This window comes from Rhineura floridana, chromosome 2 (assembly GCF_030035675.1).
Source record: "Rhineura floridana isolate rRhiFlo1 chromosome 2, rRhiFlo1.hap2, whole genome shotgun sequence".
Taxonomy (NCBI): domain Eukaryota; kingdom Metazoa; phylum Chordata; class Lepidosauria; order Squamata; family Rhineuridae; genus Rhineura; species Rhineura floridana.
Genome location: NC_084481.1, coordinates 10,185,548 through 10,211,813, shown reverse-complemented (window position 1 = coordinate 10,211,813; position 26,266 = coordinate 10,185,548). Strand labels below are relative to the sequence as shown.

Here is a 26,266-nt window from a genome sequence, read left to right as displayed (position 1 = left end):
CCAGCAACAAAAAAAGGAGGGGCATGGCTGTGGCTATCATGAAGAGACCCTGCACTTTTTAATTTGCTACTGCACTACTGGTCACAAACAAAAAAACCACTTGGCCACCTCATTAGTGTAATATGGTATTACACTAACTGCAAATGTTTGATGAAAACCTTCTGTTCTCTGCAAATGCCTCTTCCCTATACAGCAAAGGCTTTCACAAAAGTGGGAGGCAGTGGCCAACACAGCACTAATTTCAGATGAGGGCTTCAACACAGGACTAATTTCAGAGAGTGAGTGAGTGAAAGAGATTTAAGATTTCTTACTTGGACTAAAAAATCTGATCATATAACACCTGTCCTGGCCCAGCTGCACTGGCTACCAATATGTTTCCGGGCCAGATTTAAAGTGTTGGTTCTTACCTATAAAGCCCTTAACGGCATCGGACCGCAATACCTGGCGGAACGCCTCTCCCGCTATGTACTTACCTGGTCACTGCGCTCGACGTCGAAGGCCCTTCTCCGGGTTCCAACGCATAGGGAGGCCCGGAGAGCAATAACTAGAGCTAGGGACTTCTCAGTGGTGGCCCCTGAATTATGGAACGCCCTCCCTGACGAGATACACCTGGCGCCTTCTTTGTTATCTTTTCGGTGCCAGGTAAAGACCTACCTCTTTGCCCAGGCATTTTAAATTTAATTTTCATTTATTTTAATTTTAATCTTTTGTCTTAATTTTGTTTTTAAAAATGTTTTCTATTGTATTGTACTCATACCCACATGTATTTTAATCTGTTTTTACTCTGTTGTACACCGCCCTGAGAGCTTGTTGCCATAGGGCGGTCTAAAAATGTAATAAAATAAATAAATAATAAAATAAATAAACAACCAAGAGCTAAATTCAAGATTAAAGTGTTAAAAATAAAGAGTCGCATCAAATCTCAAAATAACTACAGCAATGCTATGAGCACAGGTCAAACAGCCACACACACTTCAAACAAAAAGTATTTGAGCGTTTGTCATTTATAAACCCATTTAAGGATTTATACCACCAGCATCAACCCAAACACAAGAAGCCTCTATTTTTCTCCCATGAGTGGGAAAGCAGTGATCCCTCCACCCATTGCCACCCTGAGCTCCTTCTGGGAGGAATGTTGGGATATAAATTTAATAAATTAAAGAAATAAATGCTGCTGCTAGAGTCAATTTAAAAGTTCTTTTCGAAAAAGAAAAAACGCAAAACCAAGAGACTGAACAACACTGGACTACACTTCAGGGATGTCATACACAACTCCCTCTCAGCCCCTCCCCCCCAATATCTGTACAGCCACACTAGGCTACTTTGCAGGGCTGCTGTAACCTATCCAGCACTATATCCACCCCTCCCCACTGCTGCACTATGCATATACTAATGATTGTGTGTGTGTGTGTGTGTGTGAGAGAGAGAGAGAGAGATTTAAGAACCAAGAGCTAAATTCAGGATTAAAGTGTTACAAACAAAGAGTCTCATACAATCTCAAAATAACTACAACAATGTTATGAGCACAGGTCAAACAGCCACACACACTGCAAACAAAAAGTATTTGAGCTTTTGTCATTTATAAACCCATTTAAGGGTGGGGGGTGGCAGGGCGATTGAGCCAGCGGAAAGAGCAGGCTGTGGGAGACAGCGGGGGTGGGAACACGCACACACATCACCGTCACTCACCTCCATTCTGCTGCTGCCTTCTCTGTCATCCTTGTCCTCTGGCTTTCCCCCTCCACCGGCCATTTTTTTCTCTCGTACTTCCTCACAGAGCACGAGGGAAGAGCAAGCTCACCAGAAGGCCAATGTGAGTCACATGTCTGTTGCCCACCAATCACAGGAGCAGAAGACTTCCCCTGCTTCCTCCAAGTAACTGGAAGGGGAGGAGGGAGGGGGAGTGAAACGAAAGAACTCCTGGTTTCTACTGCGCCTGTGTGACGCTATCTGTTCCAAGTGGTCCAAAGCCTGGTTGGTCCAGCTGCTCAGGAACCCTTGGAACACTCTAAGGCTTCCTGTGACAAATTGGCAAAGCACTTTGCTGATAAAGTCGAGCACCTGAAGAACTCGATTCCGTACGCTGTGTGCAGTGGAGGATCCAGAGTTGACCAATTGCAGTCCGGTTCAGTGGGATCGGTTCCAGCCTCTTCCTTCTGAGGATGTGGACAAGGTGCTTTCAACGGTAAAGCCTACCACCTGTCTGATTGATCCTTGCCCATCATGGTTTCTTATGAAATGTAGGGAGAAATTAGGCGAAGGGATCAGGGCGGTGGTAAATGCATCCTTGAAGGAGGGTGCATTGCCACCAGCCCTCGAGGCAATTATAAAACCTATTTTAAAAAAGGCCTCCTTGGATCCCCAAGTCTTGAACAACTTTCGCCCCGTTTCAAATTTGCCATTTTTGGGGAAGATCATTGAGCGAGTGGTGGCTGGCCAGTTGTCAGCACACTTGGATGAAACGGATTATTTGGATCCATACCAATCGGGTTTCAGGACTGGACATGGTACTGAAACAGCCTTGGTCGCTCTGGTGGATGATATGAGGAGGGCATTAGATAGGGGAGAATTCACCTTTCTTGTCCTCCTGGATCTCTCGGCGGCTTTTGATACCGTCGACCACGATATCTTGTTAGATCGCCTGGAGGGATTGGGAATAGGAGGCACTGTTTTGCAGTGGTTCCGTTCCTTTCTCTCTGGCAGGCATCAACAGGTAGCATTGGGGGATGAGGTTTCAGACCCTTGGTCCCTCACATGTGGAGTGCCACAGGGCTCTATCCTCTCTCCCATGCTATTTAACATCTATGTAAAACCGCTGGGAGCTATCATCAGGAGTTTTGGGCTGCGATGTCACCAATATGCTGATGACACGCAGCTCTATCCTTTAAATCTTCACCAGAGATGGCTGTGGAGACCTTGTCCAAGTGCCTGGAATCTGTGAGTGGGTGGATGGGAAGGAACAGACTGAAGCTCAATCCTGATAAGACCGAGGTGCTACTTGTGGGTGACAGGGGGAGGTTGGGTGCTGTTGACCTACAGTTTAATGGGGTAAGTTTACCCCTGAAAAATCAGGTCCGCAGCCTCGGGGTGGTTCTTGATTCCAGGCTGTCCATGGAGGCTCAGATTTTGGCAGTGAGCCGGGCAGCTTGGTACCAATTACATCTCATACGGAGGCTGCAACCCTACCTCCCTATTCATCAGCTCCCACTGGTGGTACACGCCCTGGTCACCTCTCGATTAGACTACTGCAATGCGCTCTACGTGGGGTTACCCTTGAAAACGGTCCGGAAACTACAACTGGTGCAGAATGCGGCGGCGCGGTTGCTTACAAACAGCCGCCGCCGTGATCACATCACGCCAGTATTATTTCACCTACATTGGCTTCCAGTTGTTTTCCGGGCCCAATTCAAGGTGTTGGTATTAACCTTTAAATCCCTATACGGTCTCGGCCCAGTTTACCTGAAGGAGTGCCTCCAGTACCACAAATTAAGCCGCCCAACCAGATCAGCCACACAGGGCCTTCTCTCAGTCCCACCAACGAAAACAACTAGGTTGGTGGGGACTAGAGAGAGGGCATTTTCAGTGGTGGCCCCCACTCTCTGGAACTCCCTCCCATTCGATCTTCGCCATGCCCCTTCCCTGGATACATTCCGCCGAGCCTTAAAAACTTGGCTCTTTGGACAGGCCTTTAGGATTTCCAGGGAGTTCTAACTTTTTTGGGATACTTATTATCTATTGATTGCCCTAACTGATCTCATGCTGCTGTGTTAATGACTTCATTGTATTTTATCTGTATTGTATTGTATTTTACTGAATTTTAGTTTGTACGTTGCCTAGAGTGGCTTCGGCCAGATAGGCGACACAAAAATTAAATTTTATTATTATTATTATTATTATTATCATCATCACCCACAGTAATGCATTTTTTAATCTATTAATTAAAAACAAACTATGCCTTTTTTTTACTTTAAACCTACTGAAGATGAAGCTCTGAGTTTGGGGCAAGCTCAGGGATTTGTTTAGAGATACTTTACAGTCATCTCTGAGTTTTAATGAACGACAACAGATTATGAGAACTTCTCAAGAAAAAAGTCCAAACGGCTTCTTGTTTTTCTCTCTACTGTTTTTAACTTTAACCTGTGTATTCTCCATGGGGGGGGGTTGTGTATCACCAAGAAAACTTTCAGAGTTGTAGAGCAAGCGATTCTAAATCCAACAGTATAAGACTTGTGTTTGTTTTGAATTGGGATTATACAAAGCACCAGAAAGGTGTGTTTGTGTGGGGAGGTATTTTCATTTAACGTGGTAGAACACGAAAAATCCCTACTGGCTATAGTATACAGCCACTCTTGTGGCTGTATAATAAGAATTAAAACAGACATCCTTCCAAATTCAAACTTCAACCAATTTTTACAAAAATACATTTGTTAGGGGAAAGTGTGGATAAAAATGAATATATGAATGAAAATAACATACAAAATGCATTTCTGTTATGAGAAATTGTTTGCAAAAATGTGTACCTTAGTCAAAACTCCCTACAAAACTGTGTATATTAGTAGATATTTGCACTAAAATGCTGGAGAACTTTCATGAGAATTTTTTTTTAAAAAAGATTACAAATTACTGCAGAAATGTGGAGAACTGAATTTAAGGTTGGAAAAATGAGAAAGTGAGAGAACTGAAATAGATGGATCTTTCCATCCCTAGATCCTACTAAACAGGGCAATCCTTAAGCATCAAAAGTCAGACTCAGGTTTGTATACTGTGCTCCTGCTTACTACTGTCAAAGTGGTCTGAAAAGGAGCAATGAGCATAACTACCTGAACTAACACTGAAAATAGGGTTGCAGTTCCCTTAACATAGGGTTGGGGAATGTCAGGTCCAGGGACTGAAGTGGCCCCTAAGGCCTCTATTCCAGTCTTCAGGACTCTCCCCGGCCACTCTCCTCAGTGGTGTTGCTCCACATCTCCCTGAAGTGCCTTTGCCTGGCTGGAATGTGTCTTTCAATTGTGGTTGCTTACCTGGATGAAGCATGTAGAAACCTCTGACTTTTGCATGGCTGGAATGTATTACTGTGAAAAGGTAAGAGAGTTGCATATGTTCACTCCACTAACTATTGCCTCTGGCTCCACCTGCTACTGGCATATAGCCCCTGGAGGCTTCAGATGAATAAATGCAACTCTTGGGATTTAAACGTTTCCTTGCCCTTTCAACATCTTTTTATAAATGATGCCTTCGATGTTGAATTCTTCTGATCCATTACCACTGCTGGGCCATTGCCTCTGTTGTTGCATTATTATACAGCCACAAGAGTGGCTGTATACGACTGTCAGTATGGATTTTTTGCATTCTGCAATGTTAAATTGAAAATACCCCCCATGCCATTCTGATGCTTCCCATGAGCTCATTTCAAAACAAAACCTTACAAAACCTATAGCCCTGAACTCAGAATTGCGTGCTTAACAACCCTCTAAATTTGCATGGTGATGCACAAAACAGAGAATTGAGAGTTCAAAGTGTAAAGAGAGAGAGAGAAAACATCCCTGTTGGGTTTTTTCTGTCAGAGTTCTCATAATTTGTTGAAATTCATTAAAAATCAGCCATGTTCACAGAGTAACTGTAATCCTATTATTGACCTTGCCCCATACTCAGACTTTCATCTTCTGCAGTTTAAAAGTTTAAAAAATGCCTGGTTGATTTTTAATTAAGAAATTTAGCATTTAATTCAATGATAAGACCAGGCATGTTCAGTAAGAACCAACTGTCAGTGTTCTGAAAGCCAGACTCACAGCTGCTTTGCTTGGCTAATCAGGGGGCCACTCCAATGCCAGACCTTCATTTCACTTGAGACAGTCATGGCTTCCCCCAAAGAATTCTGGGAAGTGTAGTTTGTGAAGGGTGTTGAGAGGAGTCTCCTATTCCCCTGACAGAGCTCCAGGGGCCAGAGTGGTTTAATGGTCAGCCACTCTGATTGAAAGTGTGTGAGGGGAAAAGGACGTCTCCTAGCAGCTCTCACTGTACTCCCTGCAAGTTTGTCAAAATGCAAACACAATTTGGGTTGGTCTTTCACAGTTCAATCCACTTCCTGTGTAGCTTGGAAGAATTTGGTAACATGTGCCACTTAACTCCGTCTGAGCTAAGCGGGGTTTATAGCAAGCAACCTAGGTGTGTTGGTGTGTTTATACTTCCATATAAAAAGGTGTCCCCGCATTTGTAGTGCAAGTCATTTCCGACTCTTAGGGTGATGTCTTGCGACGTTTCCTAGGCAGACCGTATATATGGGGTGGGATTGCCAGTTCCTTCCCCGGCCTTTCTTAACCCCCCAGCATATGCCAGGTACTCATTTTACCAACCACGGATGGATGGAAGGCTGAGTGGACCTCAACCCCTTTTACCGGAGATTCGACTTCCTCCTTCCGTTGGAATCGAACTCCGGCCGTGAGCAGAGCTTCAGCTGCGTTACCGCTGCTTACCACTCTGCGCCACGGAAATCAAACAAGTGCTTCTTCACAGCAGAATACAGGAATATAGAAAATACAGATTTACTTTCTTAAAAAATTCTGATGTTTTAATTGTTTAAAAAATTGCTAGATGGATTTTTTTTAAATTTTCTTTATGTAGTGACTTTGCAACCAATTGATGAACATCTTCGTATTCTACAATATTTCTGTTTATGTTTATCACTGACATGACTGAAAAGAGAAGCCATGTTTGCAGACCTGGAAGAAAATACACATGGAGTTGAAGAGCTGCTGAAAACCACAGAGCATGTGGCTTTAAAGAGGAACAAAATGTTTAGGGAAATTTGTGACTTGGTTGGAAGATATTTCAGTTTTCAAATATTTGCATTCATGTTTTTGTTAACTGAGAGCATACAAGTTTGAAAGGAACTGATGGTCTGATCTGTTAGTCTGCAAAGTCCAAAAATTCTTGCCTTAAATATAAAGCATAAAGTTTCATATTTTGCATTTGTCAGCTACTGTAATGTGACACAACTTTAGAAAATATCTTGTAAGAATCTAACATGACTGAAGTTTGTAATAGCAGTTTCAATAAACTGGTTATAGAAAAGTTTAAAATGTTTATATTTTAATTGACAATATTCTTATCTATTTGAAGTGTTGAAGATTAAGCGTTTCTAATGTTTTTTAAAAGGCTGCTAATACACCAGTTAAACATCTTTGATTTTTATCACTTTATGTAGTTCTACACATGGAACTATCCAAACAAAATTAAGCATTTTTAATTACTATGGGTTGCAGTAGGAGTTTTAACCGTGCATTTTCATTTTCATTGGCTGGGTCATGCCCTACTATGCATGACTTTATACTATTAGATTCAGAGTTCCTATTAACCAAGTCAGATGTTCCATGTTTGGTAATATGAGTAAGGAATAAGCCACACCCTATTGATAGGAATCCACAATCTAGCCATTACTCCAAAGCTATCATTTCACTGGAGAGCAAGCCCTTATCTTCAGACTGTATGTAGCACAAGTGATTGGTAGAATGCTTTTGAACTACCAACATGAAATATCCAGCCTCTACTTACCAGGAATCTCTGCAAATTGGGGTGGGCAGATGGAGTGGGATTGTGTATGAATGAAGCAAGAGCAGTCTCCTGCTTGAAAGGGATTGTTGCAGTTTGGGGTAGCCAATGTGGTGCCTTCCAACTGTTGTTGGACTAGAATTCCCATTATCCTTGACCATTGGCTATGCTAGCTGAGGCTGATAGGAGCTGAAGTCTAACAGCAGATGGGGGGCATCACATTGACTATTCCCACCTAGTAGTATTTTAAGTTGGTGAGTTGAAATATTTTTCCATTATTAAACTTTAAGGGTGCAATCCAACTGCTATTTATGCCAGGCTGAGGGGGAGTTACATCTGGCAGGATCCTGGCTGAGCCAGGGGTCTACCAGGGAAGCCCAGCCTGGCAAAAGAGAAGCTGGGGTGTGGCCCCAAAACAAGGTGTTCTGGCAGTGGGGCTGCAGGGAGAGGACTTGGGCTATATCCAACTTTTGTTTGGAGTGTTCCTGCAGGTCCCAATTCAGGCGAAAGTCATGCCAGGAAAAAGGTAGGACTGAGAAAATAATTGGAGGGTATTTGTAAGAGCTGGTTTTTACTTTACTGGCTGAGCCTGTGTTCAGCTGGCCCAGAGGCTTCCAAATGGCAATTGGATGCTGCAGACCCTCCTACCAGTACCCCTTCCACCGAGTTGGATTGTTCCACCTGTCACTTTCTGTACAGAGCAAGACTTCTGTTGGAGAAAAATTGTTAAAAAAAACCTTTCCTATTTCCTGCCTTCTAATTTTTTTTCTGAAATCTGGTATCTGATTATACAATTCTTCTATGAAGTGTTTTAATATAATTCTGTATAGAATACACCAGATGGCACTAGAGAAAACATCTTGCTGGCTAAGTAGATAATTAAATCAATCCTGAATTGAGTAGTTGAAAAACAGTATAATTATGAGCCTGTATTCTGTCTGTGAGAGCAGTTACCATTCAGTTTCACACCTATAAACTTGTTCCAAATCAGATTGTTTTATGGACCTAGAACTGAATTAAAGGAAACATGTTTATTACTTAAATATTGGGTGAAAGAACTTTGGTTTCAAACTTGAGTGGCTTAATTTCTTCTGAAAAGAGGTTCAGCAGAGAAAATGAAAGCAAGGCCACCAACAGTTATTGACAAGGATTGTGTCATTCCATGGTTGCATTAGAAAGTTGCTTAGGTGATAATTTGTACCTTCAAATGGGGCCCTGAGTTTTAATGTTTAGAGAGCAGGTGCCCAGTTGCTAAAATGCTGTGTCATTCACCTTAATGCCATATATGTGAATTTCTGAAGAATAAAATAGAAAGATAATCCCTAGAAAAAAAACTATTCACTGATCAGCAGTACAAAACACTAGACATGGCTGTCAATTGCCTGTGTATGCATTCATTCTCAGAAGTATCTCATTGATTTTCAAAACTTTTTTGGTTCAAAATTTGAGTTGCTATTAGCCACGCCTCCATGTTAATCAGCCTCCATCCCTGAAGCCATAGCCAGGCTTTAACCCAGTAGCATCTGCCATGCCCTGAGTCTGATAGGCTTCACCCTCTGACTTGTGAGACCCGCCCTAGACTCTTTTGGATTCTCAAGGTGCAAGCAGTACATACACATCAGAGCATCTTCCTGAACTGGCATAAATAGCTGGTCCACTAAAAATAGTTAAATGTAATTGGAGCATAGAACCTTTATCAGGACCACAAAAAAAAAAAGCTTTTGAGGTCTCAGGAACTGTCCTCCAGGCTCCGAATTAGGCAAAAGAACAGGGGGGGGGGAGAGCTATGGGAAAAAGCAAAGACCGAAGTTTGCATCGGACTTACTTGGGTGTTTAGAAGGTGTAATGCATACTTGCAGCCCTAGCCTATATGTGTTTACTTAGGGAAGATCAAATGTTTTCGATGTTGCTTATTCCTGATTAAGTATGCATGCGATTTCAGCTGGAATTGGAGTGCTATGTGCAAAGCATTTCAGGTTGCGCCCAGGTCTATTGGGACAAACAATAGTTGTCTTCCTTTGACAGTATCAAAGCCAGAAGCGACTGGGATCTGTCTCCACCGTTGATTGAGCAGAACACTCTGGACTAGGGTTGCCCTGAGATTGATCCTGTATCTTTAGGAGAAGAGAAAATCAGCCAAGTGCAGGTGTTCTGGCAACACTATAATAGGAAAAACCACAAAGTGGAATTCTCCCCCTTGCACAACTTTTAAAGATACAAAAGACCTTTTGGTTGCCAGGCCCAGCCTCCAAGAGGTCTTGTGTATCTTTAAAAGTTCTGCAGGGGGGAGGGAGAATTCCACCTTGTAGTTTTTCCCATTACAGAGTTGCAAGAACACCTGCACTTGGCTGACTTTCTTTTCTCCTAAAGATACAGGATCAGTCTCAGGGATTGAACCTGGCAAGCCTACTCTGGACCCTTGTGAAGCAGAGAGCAGAAGTGATACAAAACTTCCTTACATTAGCAATAAGTTTTAGGAGATGATGCTCCAGCAAACCTTAACTTGGATTCCTGCACTGGACTGACTCGATGGCCTTATAAATCCCTTCCAACTCTACTATACTATGATTCAATGAAACAGCCACCGGGAGCCACATGGTTGAAGGACTTCTTCCCCCATCTTTAGAATCTCGCTCCGGAACAGTTACATTTGTTAGGAACTTCAGTTTTAATGGGGTCTTCCCCTCGTCCCCTCCCCGCTCCTTTCCCCCTTAATGTTCACTCTGAAAAAGAATTCTGAAGAGCTCGAAAATTACTACTTTCTGGCTTTCTTACTTTAATCCACCTTACTGTAGCTTTGAATTTCTTAGGAAAGAAGAACTGACGTCTGAGTCTTTCAACAGGAAGCCAAAGAGCGCCAGTCGCCCTGCTGGCATCGCTGGGTTTATTTTTTAAAAACCGTAATTTCAGGCTTCTTCCTCGCTGGTCTCTTTACGCACGTTGCTTGCGCCCGGCGAGGGTGTGCATATGCGGCTTCACTTTGCAGGGGATTGCGCCCTCCTTAGCAACCAGCAACTTCTCCCGGAGCGGGGGAAAGAGAGGATCTCTTTCAGCAGCTCTTGCTGAGCGATCCACGAGGAGATCCAATCAGAGCTTTTCCTCCCACGTGCCCCTTTCGGCAGCTGATCGTGCTTCAAAGAGCTCTGTAAAAGGACGATCCCAGCTCGACTCGCCCGCAGGAGCCTGGCAAAAGGGAACTGTTGACGCCTCACGCAGTGGGGGCCTTTCGGTGCGCCGTTCTCTCTCCAAAATCCTCCAGGACAGCCTTCCTTGGGATGGTTCGTTTGCCAGCTTGAAATAAAGTCCTCGGTAGTCGGCAGGCTTCGATGCTTTGCCCAAGCCATGGCTTTGGGGCTGGGCGTCCTACTTAGGCGTTTCTTGTGGCTTATTTTGGGTGAGTGTTGCTTTGTGCCGGTGCGGGAGACTTTGAACAATGGGTAGACAGGACAAAGGCGATTGTTCACATTTCGTAGTGATATATGAAGATATTGAAACGGGGGGGGGCGACCTGCAATAGCGTCAATAGGTTTTCAGCTAATAATAATAATAATAATAATAATAATAATAATAATAATAATAAACACAGGTCCCTTTGAACTGCTGTGACCCAGTGTCCCTCTAGGGCACTTCAATGTAATGTAATCTCTAGATTTCCCACTACAAAGGAGCTGCTTTGTTTGCTGGCTTTGATTTCACTTCCCCCAAATACTTATACCTTACTTATACTTATGAAGGCATTACTATTTTTGTTTCCTTAGGTGGTTTGGTTGTACAAAATCTGCCCTTTCAGTTGAATTTGTATCTAGTTTCTGTTTTATTGGTTTGCCCGCACGCCGGAGGGTAGATGAGAGATTTCTGTTAACCCTCAAAGTCAGTGAGAGTCACCGAGTTAGTAGAACTGGGACAGACGGCATCCCAAGGCAACCTCGAGTATTTGGGAGGAGGCTGTTGGAAACAAGTTTGAGCCAGCTGTAGGGCTGAATTTGAATGGAGGCTCACCAACATTATGTGCTCTTTTACACATTACACACAACAAGCCTAGGTTTTTAACGAAATATATTTTTATTGTTTTAAGAAATAACATAACATAAACCAAAATTTATAACTCAAGTGTGCCACCAGCTGTAGATCTGACAGCCACTCTTCAACAAGCGGACTTATATATATGTTTTCCAACACTTAAAAAAGGTAAAGGTGTCCCCGCACTTGTAGTGCAAGTCGTTTCCAACTCTTAGGGTGACGTCTTGCGACGTTTCCTAGGCAGACCGTATATATGGGGTGGGATTGACAGTTCCTTCCCTGGCCTTTCTTTACCCCCCAGCATATGCCGGGTACTCATTTTACCGACCACGGATGGATGGAAGGCTAAGTGGACCTTGACCCCTTTTACCGGAGATTCGACTTCCTCCTTCCTTTGGAATCGAACTCCGGTGGTGAGCAGAGCTTTCGGCTGCGTTACCGCTGCTTACCACTCCGCCATGGAGGATCTTTACATTCTACATTCATACATTTTGAGCATGCATCTAAAAAGTGTCTAAAAGCTTGTGGTAGGACTTTCTCAATGCCAGAACAAGAAGAGTTTTCCCTGTTGTGGGCATGTACATAATACATTTCCATACCTAAAGGACATGTGGGAATAAGGGACAGGTCTTTCACTACTAGTGTGATGGTTTCCTTGTAGCCTTGAGCCTTCCAGTGATCAACTGGATATAAATTAAGTGCTATAATTTTTTAAACTTTTTAGTGCCACCTTTGTAAATGCATCTGTCTCTGCTCAGACTTTGCTGGCAGCCCTTCAACATAGTCTCCTTTCATGGTTTGATTGTATTATGGATAATTTCTTTCAGTGTATCTATGGAGAAACCAATAGTGAGGGGAATGTGCCATGTGCTTTCAAGAAACTAAGAGAAGAACTGTTGCTTGTATGTTTACAAATATGCTAAAAATCAGGAGTGAAGATCCAGATCTGTCCGGTAGACCAGATCCTTATTTCCTCCACACACCCTTTGTTTACCTGTCAATCACCTGACACCACAATTACATCAATGATCAACTAAACAGTTTCTCCTTCTTGTTTCTCAGCTTAAACTTTGCACGTTAAACTATGCCAACTTTTCACCTTTCCTGAGAGTTGTTTAAAATGGAAGAAAATTTACTCATGACAAATTGTACTGGAAACATACAAAAGCAAAGGTCTAACAGAAGCGGCTGCTTAAACGATAGGGTATCTGCAGAAAAGAAACATTGGTGCTGCCTGGTGAGACAAGCATGGCCACATTCTAATCACAGGAGCTTGCTCCTGACTTGCAATACTTGCTTTCTCCCACATTGTCACTGAACATGTTGGCTGTGCAGGTTATTTTCAATGTATGGCTCAACTGCCCTGAGAAGGCTATGCCATGAGAAGCAGGTTTACACCGCTGCGTTTCCTGTTGCATGTGGTGCTGTAAAAACATTTGGTCACCTTTGGAATCACAATTTGCTATTCTAATAACGTCACACTAGTGGAATAGATGGCCCCACCTTGCAGTGGAGGGTAAAAGTATATGGCCTTTGTGCTCGTGAACCTGAAGCGAGCCCAAGAAATCTTTTATCAGTGCACTATAAATGGATGCTCAGACACTATCCATTGTTTTCTTTATACTTTATCTATTTTGGAAGGACAGTGTGAAAGTGCAATTGACATTGACAGTGTTTGTCTGACTATTTTTATGTATTTATGTAGTGAGTTGAGTCAAATGAAGAATAATTTCTGACCACTCAGCACTAACACAGTTTATAAATAGTCAAAGCAACCAAGAAACATGTGCATTTTACACAATATGTAAATTACTCATAAAAAAATAATATAACAATTTCTGGGTACAGTGATAAAGTACAATATATATTTTAAAACACAAATAAGTGCAGCTTGGCATCCTTATTCAAACAGACCCCTCAGTTGCCGGACAGTGAGATAAAATAGGTTCTAAACATAGTAACAAGATGCAACATGTATGGAAAGGCAGAAGAACAAATGACTAAAGAGCCTGTTACAAATCAACAACAGTTTTAGTTACCAAACCCATTTTGACCATGGGATCTTCTTCAGTGACACATGAAAGTAAATTGACTGCTTCAGAGTGGATCCTGAGTACGCAGGCTTGTTATACCAGGCAGTGGTGCTGCTGGGTGAATTTTAGATCCTAGACTTAATGGTCTTACAGGAAGTATGTGTGTTTCTGTGTGGGTGGGTCTTTAAAGGGCGATGTGTATTGCTTCACAAGCACACAATTAACATTTCTCTTATTCTCCCCTCTCCCCCATTCTGTGCTCTATAATTGCTTCCATGTTCCTGCTATGTTAGATTAAAAACAGTTTGCCAAACTTGATTTTAACAAAGGGAGAGAATAATCCTGAGCACAATCATTACCATAGGATTTAAATGGAGTTTGCTTCTGTTGCTCTTGACACTGTCAAGCAATGCAAGCAAATTGTTTTTTGGGAATAAGTACCACTTTGTCATAGAAAAGTATAATATATATTTAAAATAAATATTATTTATATTAATATTCATTAAGCTTATATCCTGCCCATCCTCTCAGAAGGAGTCCGGGGTGACAGACGATAAAACACTCAAAATATCTATAAAACATCTGTAAAAACAAGACATTTTAAAAACATATTTAAAAACAATTCTAACACAGAGGAAGATTGGGATAAGGTCTCTACTTAAAAGGCTTGTTGAAAGAGGAAGGTCTTCAGTTGGTGCAGAAAAGACAACAGAGCTGGCACCTATCTAATATTTAAGGGGAGGGAATGCCAAAGGGCAGGTGCCACTACACTAAAGGGCCACTTCCTATGTTGGGTGGAATGGACCTCCTGATGAGATGGTTGGAATTGTCTTTGTTAGAATTGCTATTTAATATGTTTTTAAAGCTTTTTTAAAAAAAGCTTTCTTAAATATTATTTTTAAAGATGCTTTGGTTTAATATGTTTTTAAAGATGTTTTGTTGAAATATATTTTACAGTCTGTTTTTATGATGTTTTATAGTGTTTTTAGTGCTTTTGTTTGCCGCCCTGGGCTCCTACTGGGAGAAAGGGCGGGATATAACTCTAATAAATAAATAAGGACATCTGCAGGAGGCCCTCACCTGCAGAGTGCAGTATATATTCTGGGTATAAGAAATATAAGAAAACAAGCAACTGTAATCATGTACAAGCCTAGCTGGCCACCCTGGCTATAATTTTTTTAAAACTAGGGCTCAGCACCTGCTCGTTTTGCTCACCAATCCTGTCTACAAATCCTGCTATCCTTAAACCTTGCCAACACCCCAGACTAACTTGTTAAACCAGGGGTGGGCAACCTTCTTTGCTCTCACCCTGTGGGTCAACTTTGACAGGTGAATGGGGCAACCCACATGTCAATCACATGAGATAATTGTGATGTCACACCTCAGACAGGCGCCCACCATGGCCTGGAGAAAGGGGAGGCCTCACTGTAGCAATGGCAGGACCTCCCACTGCCAGCTCCAGCTCTCACCCAGGCTGCCACTGTCCATTTGCTTGCACCTGCCTGCCCTCCCCTGCTATTACCACACAGCCTGGAGGAAAGGGAGGCCTTGAAGTAGTGATGCCAAGGTCCCCAAGGAGCCAGCTCTGTGGCTCACCCAGGCGGCAGCCACTGCCCATTCACTCGCTGTCCTGCCTACCTGCCCTCTACCAACACCACATGGCCGGGCGGAAAGGGATGCCTCACGGTAGTGACGCTGAGGCCTTCCACCCACCTTTCTTCCATACTGGCCCGGTGCTTGACACAGGGCCTGTTTGCTGCTGCCCTTGTTGTCTGCTAAACTCTGGGTAGTGATTTGGGGGAAGGATCTGAACTGTGGAGCCCTTTCCATTCACCTTACATCCACTGCCTACTCTCCTTTCCTTCTGTTATATGTATGTAGTGCTGATAGCAGAAGTCTGCTCTATAGTAACTCAGAGCAGGGCTTTTAGTGTGGCTGCCCCTAATTTGTGGGACAGCCTTCCTGTCGAGATATGACAGGCACCCACCATCTTAACTTCCCTGGAAAAAATGATGGCATTTTTGTTCCGATAGGCTTTTCCAGTTGGACAAATGGGTGTTCTGTTTAAAATATATCTGCTGTCTCATGTGTTTTAACTGTTTTTTTGCTGCTTTAATTGTACATCAAGACAATTGTAAAAGGTGATAATACCTTATTATTATTATTATTTTAATGACAGTATGGTATTTTGTGGAGTAACAAATTCCTCCAAGGAATTGAAGGTTGTATACATGGATCCCCCTATTTTATCCTCACAACGAGGTGGATTAGACTTATAGTAAGTTTCATGGTGAAGAAGAGATTTAAACCTGGAGGGTCTCAGTCCCAGTCTAACACTCTAATCACTACATCTAGGGTTGCCATATTCCAGTTCCACAAATCCGGCAGGCTAATTTGCATATTATTTGCATATTTTGCATATTATTTGCATATTAATATTTGGATTGCCCAGTTTTCTTTTTGTGCCTAGGAATTACCACCAAAAACTTGGGGAAGATGTGAGAAATCTTTTTTTTAAAAGCAACATTTTCAGCCTTAAATGCCTAGACTAGTTTCCAACACTATGGAATATTTATTGATTGATTAAGAGGATTTATATCCTGCCCTTCTGCTGTTAAAAAGAGAGCTCAGGACAGCTTACAAATATAATAAAAAAAATAAAAATACACAATCAATATAAAAACATAATAAAAACACAAAATAGCAACAAACATAAAGTAAGCCAGGGCAGCAGTACGGTTAACCATTACATATACGATATATTTCAGAGATGTGGTGGGTAGAGGAAAACAAGAAGCCAAAATGTTAGGAAAAGGAGTCTTTCACACCACATGTTCAGTTCTAAATACTGTTGCAGCAAGTTTTACAAGTTCTTCCAGTATTCCATTGGTGCAGGCAATCAGACATTAAAAGTATCTGTATGTTTCTTAGGTTTTATAAAAGCAGAGCTTTGCTTAACTCAAATTTTTTTCTCCCTTTGATCAACCACATCTACACAGGTTCCACCTCCATACTCAAAATGAAACTGGGCCTGGAAGTGTGCAACAACCCCACACATACCTTGCTAATTAGATTACCAATGCCAGGATGTCTGTCTTATCAACATACTCTCCTGCTCTCCCCCCCCCCCCCGGGCATCATGAAAGACCCAGTTCTGGGCTCAGAAAGAAAATAAATATCTGGTCCTCTTCAAAGTACTGATAAGCCTCTTGTTTTAATGAAAATAATAATTATAAATTCTTGCTCTTATCGCTAATGGGAGTTAATTATCTTGCATATGCTGTTGTTGCTTCTATGGCTGGAACGGAGTGAGGTTAAAGATAAGTGAAATGCAAATAGGAAAACAACACAAAAGGCAGTAACACTTTCCTAAATGTAATACCATACCAACCACAACAAGATTCCTATGAGTAAGGCAGAAAATTCAGCATCCCACAACCAGTCAGGATTCATAACCAAAAACCCAAACTAAAAAAATCCTAGCAGCCAGTCAGTCAAGGTCACAGAAATCCCCATGCAGCACAGCCTGACCTGGGGACTGCAGTTAATGCAGAATGCTGCCGCACAATTGCTGACACGAATGAGATCCTATCAGCACATAATACCTCTGCTCTGAAATCTGCATTGGTTGCTGATTTGCTACCAGGCCAAGTTCAAGCTGTGCTTTTCATATTATGGGTGCCACATAGTACTTGTTCTGCTCTTGTAAGAAATCAGTTCTGTAAAGTAGCAGCACCTACGCTTTGGAACTCCTTGCCTATTGACATTAGGCAGATGCCTCTTTTCAGCACCTGCTAAAATCAGTTTTCTTGAGGCAAGCCTCTCCAGGCATGTGGAAGCTATTGTGTTTTTAAATCTGTTTTTAACTCATTGTTGGTTTTATGATTTTGAATGTTTTTAGGTATCTGTCCTTAATGCTTTTGCCAATAATTTTATTGTTTTAATTCTTTCTGTAAACCGCTTTGAGATTTTTTACAATAAAGCGGTTTATAAATGTTGTAAATAAAAATACATAAATAAATGTTGGAGTCACTGTGGCCCTTGAGTCTCTTCCCACTTTTAGGAACCAAGGAATCTGCCTTATACTGATTCAGGCCATTTCATACCATGATTTCTTAAATGCAACACCATACCAACCACAACAAGGTTCCTATGAGTAAGGCAGAAAACTAAGCATCTCACAACCAGTCAGGATTCCTAACCAAAAACCAAAAATATGATAAATGAAGAAATATTTATATAAGCATGACTATCAAATATATTTATTATTTACACAAACTGTAAAGATATTTATAGTACAATCCTAGGTTTATTTATTCAGAAGCAAGTCCCAGTGTATTCAGTGGGGCTTACTCAAACAGGGACAGAAATGCAACCTCAAGTGATAAGCAACTTCATTCACACAACCCAAAATTCTGAATCATGCCACTTTACGCTGTTTTGCAACTGTTTATACTTGTTTTTATGGTTATTGGATTTTGAATGGCTTTATTTCTTGTTGTGAGCTGCTTTGGTTTCCAACCCTACCTCACAGGGTTGTTGGAAACACTCCATACAGGCACACGCACATGCACACACTGCAGATGTATAAATACATACAGTCCATATAATGGTTTATTGTTAAACCAGTTGGTCATTGCAGAAAAATCAGTATTAGTTTTTAAAAAATCAGTATTAGTTTTCTACAGAATAAAAACTGTAATACCTAAGTAAGCCCTGCCTACTTGCTTTAAAATACAACTGGAGAGGGGGACAGAAAAAGTTAGAACACAAACACAATTCTTTTTTACATTCACTCCAAAGTCCCATTGATTTTCAGCACATTCATAACCATGTCTACTCAAAAGTAAGTCCTATTGAATTCAATGGGATTTACTCTGGGCATATGGGATTAACATTGCTTTTACAAAAGCAAGTATTGGGAAGGTTTTCAAAACACTGCCCAGGATCTGACTCCTGCACACAAGAGGGAAAAAACCTGAAATGTATATACTTACCCAATTTATGAGCTTTTCAGATAAACGGGGGGAAACCACCATTTTCTGGAATTGCAATGATGTTTTCTAGACGCTGCCTCAGGTCAATCAAACTGAAACACAACCTTGGCTTCACTGATTGGCTGCAATCCTGAATGGGCAGGGTTAAAGCTACAAAGTGCTATACAGTACTGTTTAAAGAAATATTTAATAGTTGGGGGTCGGCTGACGTTTTTATGTATATCCTGAGAACCGGACCACCTAGAAACTTAATTTTTTTAATTAAAGCTGAGAATCCGGGCCACCTAAGGGGCTAACCGGGCACTGGGTGGCATACAAAGAATCTGGGTAAAACCCAGCTAACCGGGCAATATGGCAACCCTGACTACATCACACTGGTTCACTTTGATTAAGCCAATATTGGGTTTTATTTTAAATTGTTTTACACTGGCACCATTTTGTTAAAGATGAAAATCTTCCAATAACAAGTGTTGTCCAAAGTCCTTGTCACGTCTATTGCCATAATGTAGTTCACAACAACGTCCTTCCTCTCTGCCCTTCAAAGTATGAGGCAAGTATTGAAAACATCAAATATTTTCATTACTGTTAAAATAAAATTAGATATGCTTTCAGGCTTCTTGATATGTTGTTTCCGTTACTATGCTGACAATGAAATTCAAAATTGCAGGATTGCTGAAGAAAGGTCAATTTCCTTTTCTCTTGTTACTTTCAGGCACTTTCCTTTGCAGAACGACTCTAGTGAATAATGCATTGGGTTGTGCTATATATAATGGTCTTATCTGTACAACATAATTAACTATTTACTACTGTTTCGTTTGTAACTCTTCACTAGGAAACAAAAGACAGCACAAGTCAGGCCTTCCTTGGTTTAACAGGTACTTTTATTGTGCAATAAAAAGTTGATCATATGTAGGTTGGAAAAATGTTTCTAATTATGCAAGTCCCATCTTTACTTACTCTGTTTATAAATCACTTCCTATGAGGCAGCTTGAAGCAATTTACAATAAAAACACATGTAAAACACTCACATATATAAAAATAGTTAAAACAATTGCATGTATAAAAACAATTATATATAAAATGATTAAAATAACATTAATTATGAGAGGATTCTAATAATATGTGGTTGAATGTTATCTAACTTGGTTTTATTAACCTGGATAGAATCTCAGGTCAGACCTTCAGATAACTTTGGAAATGAATCTTGGCTTTGTTTTCAGTTGGAACGGCATAAAATATGGACTGGGCTCACTTTTCTTTCACCATGGTCATTATCATTTTGGCTTAAGTTCACCTACAGAGGCTAGCAGTCAAAATGTGCAGCATCCAAAGAAACATTCTCTACTTATAATTGTGCCACTGTTGGATTATGACTTGACCCCAAAAGACAAGCAACACCTGCTATAAATTGAATGTGCAGTTAGCATTTGGTTTTGACTTGGGCACTGGTGATTAAGGTCCACATTTTCTACAGGTATAATGTGTTACTCAGGGAGCATGCCTGTAACAAAATGAACACACAGCACAAACCACAGATGTGGTGTAGTATATGTACTAGGGGTGTGCATAGGATTGCCAAGTGTCTGGTTTTCACCTGGAGACTCCGGTTTTTGGGGGTCCTCTCTGGGTCTCGGGTGACTCACCTTAATATCTGGACTCCTAGCTTTCATTAAAAAAAAATTAACTTTCTAGGTGGTCTGGTTCAAAAGATATAAAACAAAATATCAGCCGCCACCCCTCCCCAGCAACTTCTGTTAGTACCGACTGCTCTAATCACTGCCCTTTCAGGTTTTTAGCCAATAAGTGAAGTCAGGCTTGTGATTGACAATTTGTTGTTGTTGTTATGTGCCTTCAAGTCAATTACGACTTATGGCGACCCTATGAATCAGCGACCTCCAAGAGCATCTGTCATGAACCACCCTGTTCAGATCTTGTAAGTTCAGGTCTGTGGCTTCCTTTATGGAATCAATCCATCTCTTATTTGGCCTTCCTCTTTTTCTACTCCCTTCTGTTTTTCCCAGCATTATTGTCTTTTCTAATGAATCATGATTGACAATAGCAATAGCTAAACCTCCTTTCAGGTTCTGAGAACAGTTTCCTTTTCCTGCTTGTCTCACATCTTATCCTTGCAGAATGGTTGAACATCTTTTCTCTTCTCTCCCTCACATGGCATTATCCCGTCAGCATATTTGTTCGGAAAATATTTTCATATAACTAAAAAATATTGTATACTTTTTTAGATTCCACGTAAATGTTAGAATTAACTTGTGCATTTTTAAATGAACTAAATTATGATTTCCGATATAATTATGATTAGGTTTTCAGAATAAAAAAATGTAGCAGCAAGTCAGTCAAATTGTTGTTCAGAGATATTTAATGCTTAATTATGTTATTTAAAATGTGGAATTAACAGCAATAGGAAACAGTAGTATTGGTTGGTTTTGAACATATTGTATTGTATGTTTGTATTGTATTTCCTAGATTGATTCTTTTTATTGGGGTATGTAAACCACTTAGAGATTTCTGTTGAAATATAAGTGGCATATAAATCAAATAAATAAATAAATCAGGAATTCAGTAAATATATAGCTTTCAGCAGCATAAAGAGTACTTTCTCTGTACAGGATTGGGATTTGCTTCTGAGTAAACATGCATAGGATTGCACTACAACAGAAGATCACAGCAGGATCTTGGGAGGCATAAAAGTGTACATGCAGGGTTTTTTAATTACTTGCAAAAATGGTATATTATACTTTTTATCTTTCAAATAATTTTTGAACAGAAGTTTTTAAAAGTGTACATACTGCAGTGTTATACTTCTAATTAAGGAGTCAAACAAGTTTAAATTTTACTGGACTGTGGAAGAGAGCAGCTTATTTGTCTTATTAATAACCTGTTTTGAAAACCTGCCCAATATGTTTTTTTTCTGGGAGTAAAGCTGCAATGCTAATTCCACATACCTGGGAGTTAACCCAACTGAATTCAGTAGGACTTACTTTTGAGTAGACATGGTAAGGATTGTGCTGAAAATCAGTGGGACTTTTGAGTGAACATAGAAAGGATTGTGTTGTAAATCTTTCTTTCCCCCTTCGATCCTTCCCCCCTCCCCCAAGCAGTTAGGCATGGCTTACTTAAGTGTCACTGCTTTTATTTGGAAGGAAATTAATACTTTAAAAAAAAATGTTCTGCAGTGGCCAACTGGTTTTGACAATAAACTATTATATGGGGTGTATGTATTTTTACATCTCCACTCGTGTGTGTGTGTGTGTCTGTGTCTGTGTCTGTGTGTGTCTGTGTGGTAGGGTTGGAAACCAAGCCAGCTCACAACAAGAAATAAAGCCATTTAAAATCCAATAACCATGAAATGATGACTGTACACATGGACATCACCAAATGGTCAATATAGGAATCAAATTTATTATATAATTGGTGGCAGAAGATGGAGAAGTTCAATACTTCCTGTGAAAACAAGGCCAGGAGCAGACTGTGGTACAGATCATGAACTGGTCATACAAAAATCAGAGTAAAGCTAAAGAACAACAACAAAGCAATCATAGTGCCAAAATACAATTCAAATAACATTCCAGAAGAATATAAAGATCAAATAAAGAACAGATTTGAGCCTTTAAACTTAGTTGACAAAGAACCAGAAGAACTATGGAATGGTCAGAGACATTATCTGGGAAAGAATGCAGAAAGACAATACTTCTCATTAAAAAGAGAGAAAGACCTCAATGGGTGACTGAAGAAACTCTTAAAATGGTTAAAGAGAGAAGGAAAGCAAAAGCAAAAGGAGACAGAAACACGGTTAGAACCCTAAATGCAACAACACAGCAACTAGTACATAGGGACAAAGAGAACCATGCTGATGAAAGTGAAAGAGGAAAGCACAAAAGCAGCACTACAGCTGAACGTCAAGAAGACTAAAGTAATGGCAAAAGAAGAATTATGTAACTTTAAAGTTGATAACGAGGACATTGAACTTGTCAATGATTATCAATATGTCGGCACAGTCATTAACCAAAATGGAGACAATAGTCAAGAAATCAGAAGAAAGCTATGACTGGGGAGGGCAGCTGTGAGAAAACTAGAAAAGGTCCTCAAATGCAAAGATGTATCACTGAACACCAAAGTCAGGATCATTCAGACCATGGTACTCCCGATCTCTATGTATGGATGTGAAAGTTGGACAGTGAAAAAAGCGGATAAGAGAAAAATCAACTCATTTGAAATGTGTTGGAGGAGAGCTTTGCACATACAATGGACTGTGAAAAAGACAAATAATTGGGTGTTGGAACAAATTAAACCAGAACTGTCACTAGAAGCTAAAATGATGAAACTGAGGTTATCATACTTTGGACACATAATGAGAAGACAGGATTCACTAGAAAAGACAATATGCTGGGGAAAATAGGAGTAGAAAAAGAGGAAGGCCAAACAAGAGACAGTTTCATTCCATAAAGGAAGTCACAGACCTGAACTTACAAGATCTGAACAGGGTGGTTCACGACAGATGCTACTGAAGGTCGTTGATTCATAGGGTCACCATAAGTTGTGATCGAGTTGAAGGCACATAACAACAACAAACCATAAAACAAATATACAACAGTTGCAAAACAGCTTAAAGTGGCATGATTCTGAATTTTGGACTGAGTGAGTGAAGTTCCTTATCATTGAATTCCAGTCCTGTGCATGCTTTCCTGTCTGAGTAAGCCCCATTGAATACATTGCTTCTGAGTAAACAAACATAGGATTGCACTATAAATATCTTTACAGGTTGTATAAATAATAAACATCTTTGACAGTTATGCTTATATTAATATTTCTTCATACTATGTCCTGGTAAGTATCTGATTTCATGCTATGGTTGGACATTCCTTCTCACCTGCTTAGGGAGCCCAGGTAGGGAACATCTAATCTAGCCTACTTGCTTCAGGCAAGAAGGGTTTAAGTGCCCTCAGGCCAGGCCAGTCACCAGAAGGCCATTTTAAATATTTGTTGTATTTTATTCTGTTTAATTATATTTAAAATGTTACCTGTCTTGAGCAGCATTTGGTGGGAAAGTGGTATGCAGATTTATCAAGAAACATGGGGACATGGATGAGGAGAAAACCTTTATGGAGTTCTGTACCGTCTGTGTCCTGATGAGCCTTCCAAATGCAGAAGAGTGGGAATAATCTGCCCTGTATGAGGGTCTGGGATCATAGACAGAAAAGGGACGTTCAGGCCAATGGCCTGAATTAAGCTGCTATAGATAAAGACTGGCAGCAGGCCTTAGACCTGTAGCTTCAACCAAGGCATGAGCGAGATTGGCCAGGGAACCAGTTGGGGAGGAGAGCCTGGCTGGGTGGCCAGAGTCCATGAGTTCAAATCTCCGCTCGTGTCTCTTGGGTGTCAAGGGCCAGCTAAAGATCACCCCCACAGTGAGTGGCTCAGGGGTTACGTGCCCTGCCACCTGTGCAGCCGTGGGCAAGTTGCATAGTCCCAAGGAGCCCACTTGCCCCCCAGGTGGCAGTTGCGCACAAGGAAGGGGCTGGCTTGTGCAGCTGTGGCAAGCTGAGCAAGCCCTAGCCAGCTGGGGAGGACTAGCCTCAGAGGGAGGCAATGGTAAACCCCCTCTGAATACCACTTACCATGATATCCTTATTCATAGGGTAGCCATAAGTCGGGGTACTCCATTTCCATTTCAAGAGGAAGAAAGAGTGCCACTCTTTCCCCCCCCATGTCACTGAGATACATTTTTATGTAAACTGTCCTTTGATCTCCATGGAAATGTGCCTTGAGATCCCTTGCCAAGAAAAGGAATCCCTACAGACATGGAATTCTCAGACCCAGAACAAAGAAAATCTCAGCTCATCCTGGGAAATCTGTGCACAGTGGGAGGAGAGAGTTTTGCTGAAATTGGCTGTTTTGAAAATGTCTCTGCAGTAGGGGTGTTTGGTGTTACTGGAAATAAGTCATTCTAAAACAGGTTTAGCTGCAAATGTTTTGTGTTTAAGCAGAGAAGGTGCAACAGGAAAAATGCAAACCCGTTTTAGTTTCCTTCATGAAACTAAATATGTACCTGTGGGGTTTGTTCAGGTGAAGAGGTAACCCTTGCCAGCATGTGTTTGCGTCTGTTATCTTTTTTTAGTTTTGCCATTTCTTTTTGTCAGTGTACTATGTTGTGAGCCACTTGTGGTGAGTAGTCAGTATGTGAGCTGATGTGGTATTAATTGGCCCCATGGTATTCACTTCTGATACCTACACACATATGCAATACCTTTCAAAATCTGGGAATGTTTATATTGACCAGTTCAAAATGGAAAGGGTTCTGTAATCTTTTTCGTACTTGAATATCTTCCAGTCATTCTTGCAATCGAAGCAAATCCACCTGAGGATATGGCGTACTACTTAACATGGCAATTAACAGTATGATCAAAAGGTATAACATTTTGGAATGGAAAAAAGGCAAAGGGGGAAAAAAATAATCCATGAGAGGCATGGTCATTGCCTGCCTCTCCACAGAAATAGACACCAGCTATAAACTACCCACCCTGCCCAGCTGTTAGCTTTGGGCTCACCCCCAGCTTCTGACAGCTGGGAAGGTCTTGACATTGATAGGGTTTGGTCAAACTCCTGCATCGAGGCTTTGAGACATCATCAAGCAGATCTAGGATCTGCAGTAAAGTAGAAAAACAGGTGAGCATCTCTAGGTTTTAGATTTCATCATAAGCATTTCGTGCAATCCTACCGTTGCTGTGGGAGAAGCCGCTGAGGACTAATATGTCAGTAGCCTGAAGCTGTGAATACTTTTAATTCTGGCAGTGCATTGCCTTTATGCTATGCGGGGGGGGGAGGGGTTGCAACTCTGGAAGGTTATAAGGAACTGAAGTGTATAAAGTGAGCCAGTAACCTGATTACATTGGATGATCTATGTTTGTTGCTATGTTGGATCCGTGTTTGTTTGTAAAGTTTCTATTAAAAAACTCTTTGCTGACTAGTTCCTTAGCACCTTGCTTTGCTCTTAGATTTCCCAAACAGGTTGGAACGGAAGCCATACTTTTATTTGGAAGGGTATGAAAATGTTGTTCTATTGCTAACAAAAGTAAACAAAATATTTTTCTTAGCAGAATATTTGGATCCTAACTTCCCTTCTGTGCATGGAGTGGAGCTCATATTCACAAAATGGGACCATTCCACTCCTCTCCCTTCCCTTGCTGGTCTCCTGTGCCCCCCCCAAGTCTGCTCTTGGTGATGGCTAGAGAACCCTTGGTTTGGAATGGTGGAGTGAAATATGGTGCGCAGCGGGGGCTGCCTTTGGCAGAAATCACCCCCTTTCTCTCATGAATGGAGGAGCAGCCTAGGATCCTTTATGCCACTGTGCTTTTCACCAAAGTCCATAGCTCGTCTCTTTTTGATGGCAGAAAGCAAGGCCATTACAGTAACTCTGAGAACCTGGCCAAGGTAGTACCACCAGTTTATGACTAGTAGGACGTTCTATGAAGTAAAGATGGATCTGTGTCACTTTCGTGTGTGTCTCCTCTTCCACCTGCTTCTGGTGATCAGATTGAGCTCTTAACTGCTGGCTTCTTTTTCAGCACTGCCCAAAGAGGAAAAAGATGACATAGTGGATAGTTTACTCATAAATTTGTTCTGTTCTGCAATGTTTTCTAAAAATCCGCATTA

The 26,266-nt window shown here is 41.2% G+C and overlaps 2 protein-coding genes across 9 annotated transcripts in view; both read left to right on the top strand.

Annotated features, from left to right (window-relative positions):
• RBM44 (RNA binding motif protein 44) overlaps positions 1 to 7,079 on the top strand; it is a 53,898-nt gene extending 46,819 nt beyond the window's left edge. For 7 of the 8 annotated variants that reach the window (XM_061607727.1, XM_061607729.1, XM_061607728.1 and 4 more), the window contains one exon: positions 6,701 to 7,079. In XM_061607727.1, coding sequence (XP_061463711.1) covers positions 6,701 to 6,745 — 45 coding nt within the window. In that variant the 3' untranslated portion in view covers positions 6,746 to 7,079. Of the gene's footprint in view, positions 1 to 6,621 lie in introns of all 8 variants that reach the window. The other variant, XM_061607726.1, reaches the window with a different exon arrangement.
• Positions 7,080 to 10,063: 2,984 nt separating this feature from the next.
• The window catches only part of RAMP1 (receptor activity modifying protein 1), an 84,268-nt gene continuing 68,065 nt past the window's right edge, over positions 10,064 to 26,266 (top strand). Inside the window, exon 1 of the mRNA XM_061607723.1 lies at positions 10,064 to 10,942. Coding sequence (XP_061463707.1) covers positions 10,891 to 10,942 — 52 coding nt within the window. The 5' untranslated portion in view covers positions 10,064 to 10,890. The remainder of the gene's footprint in view (positions 10,943 to 26,266) is intronic.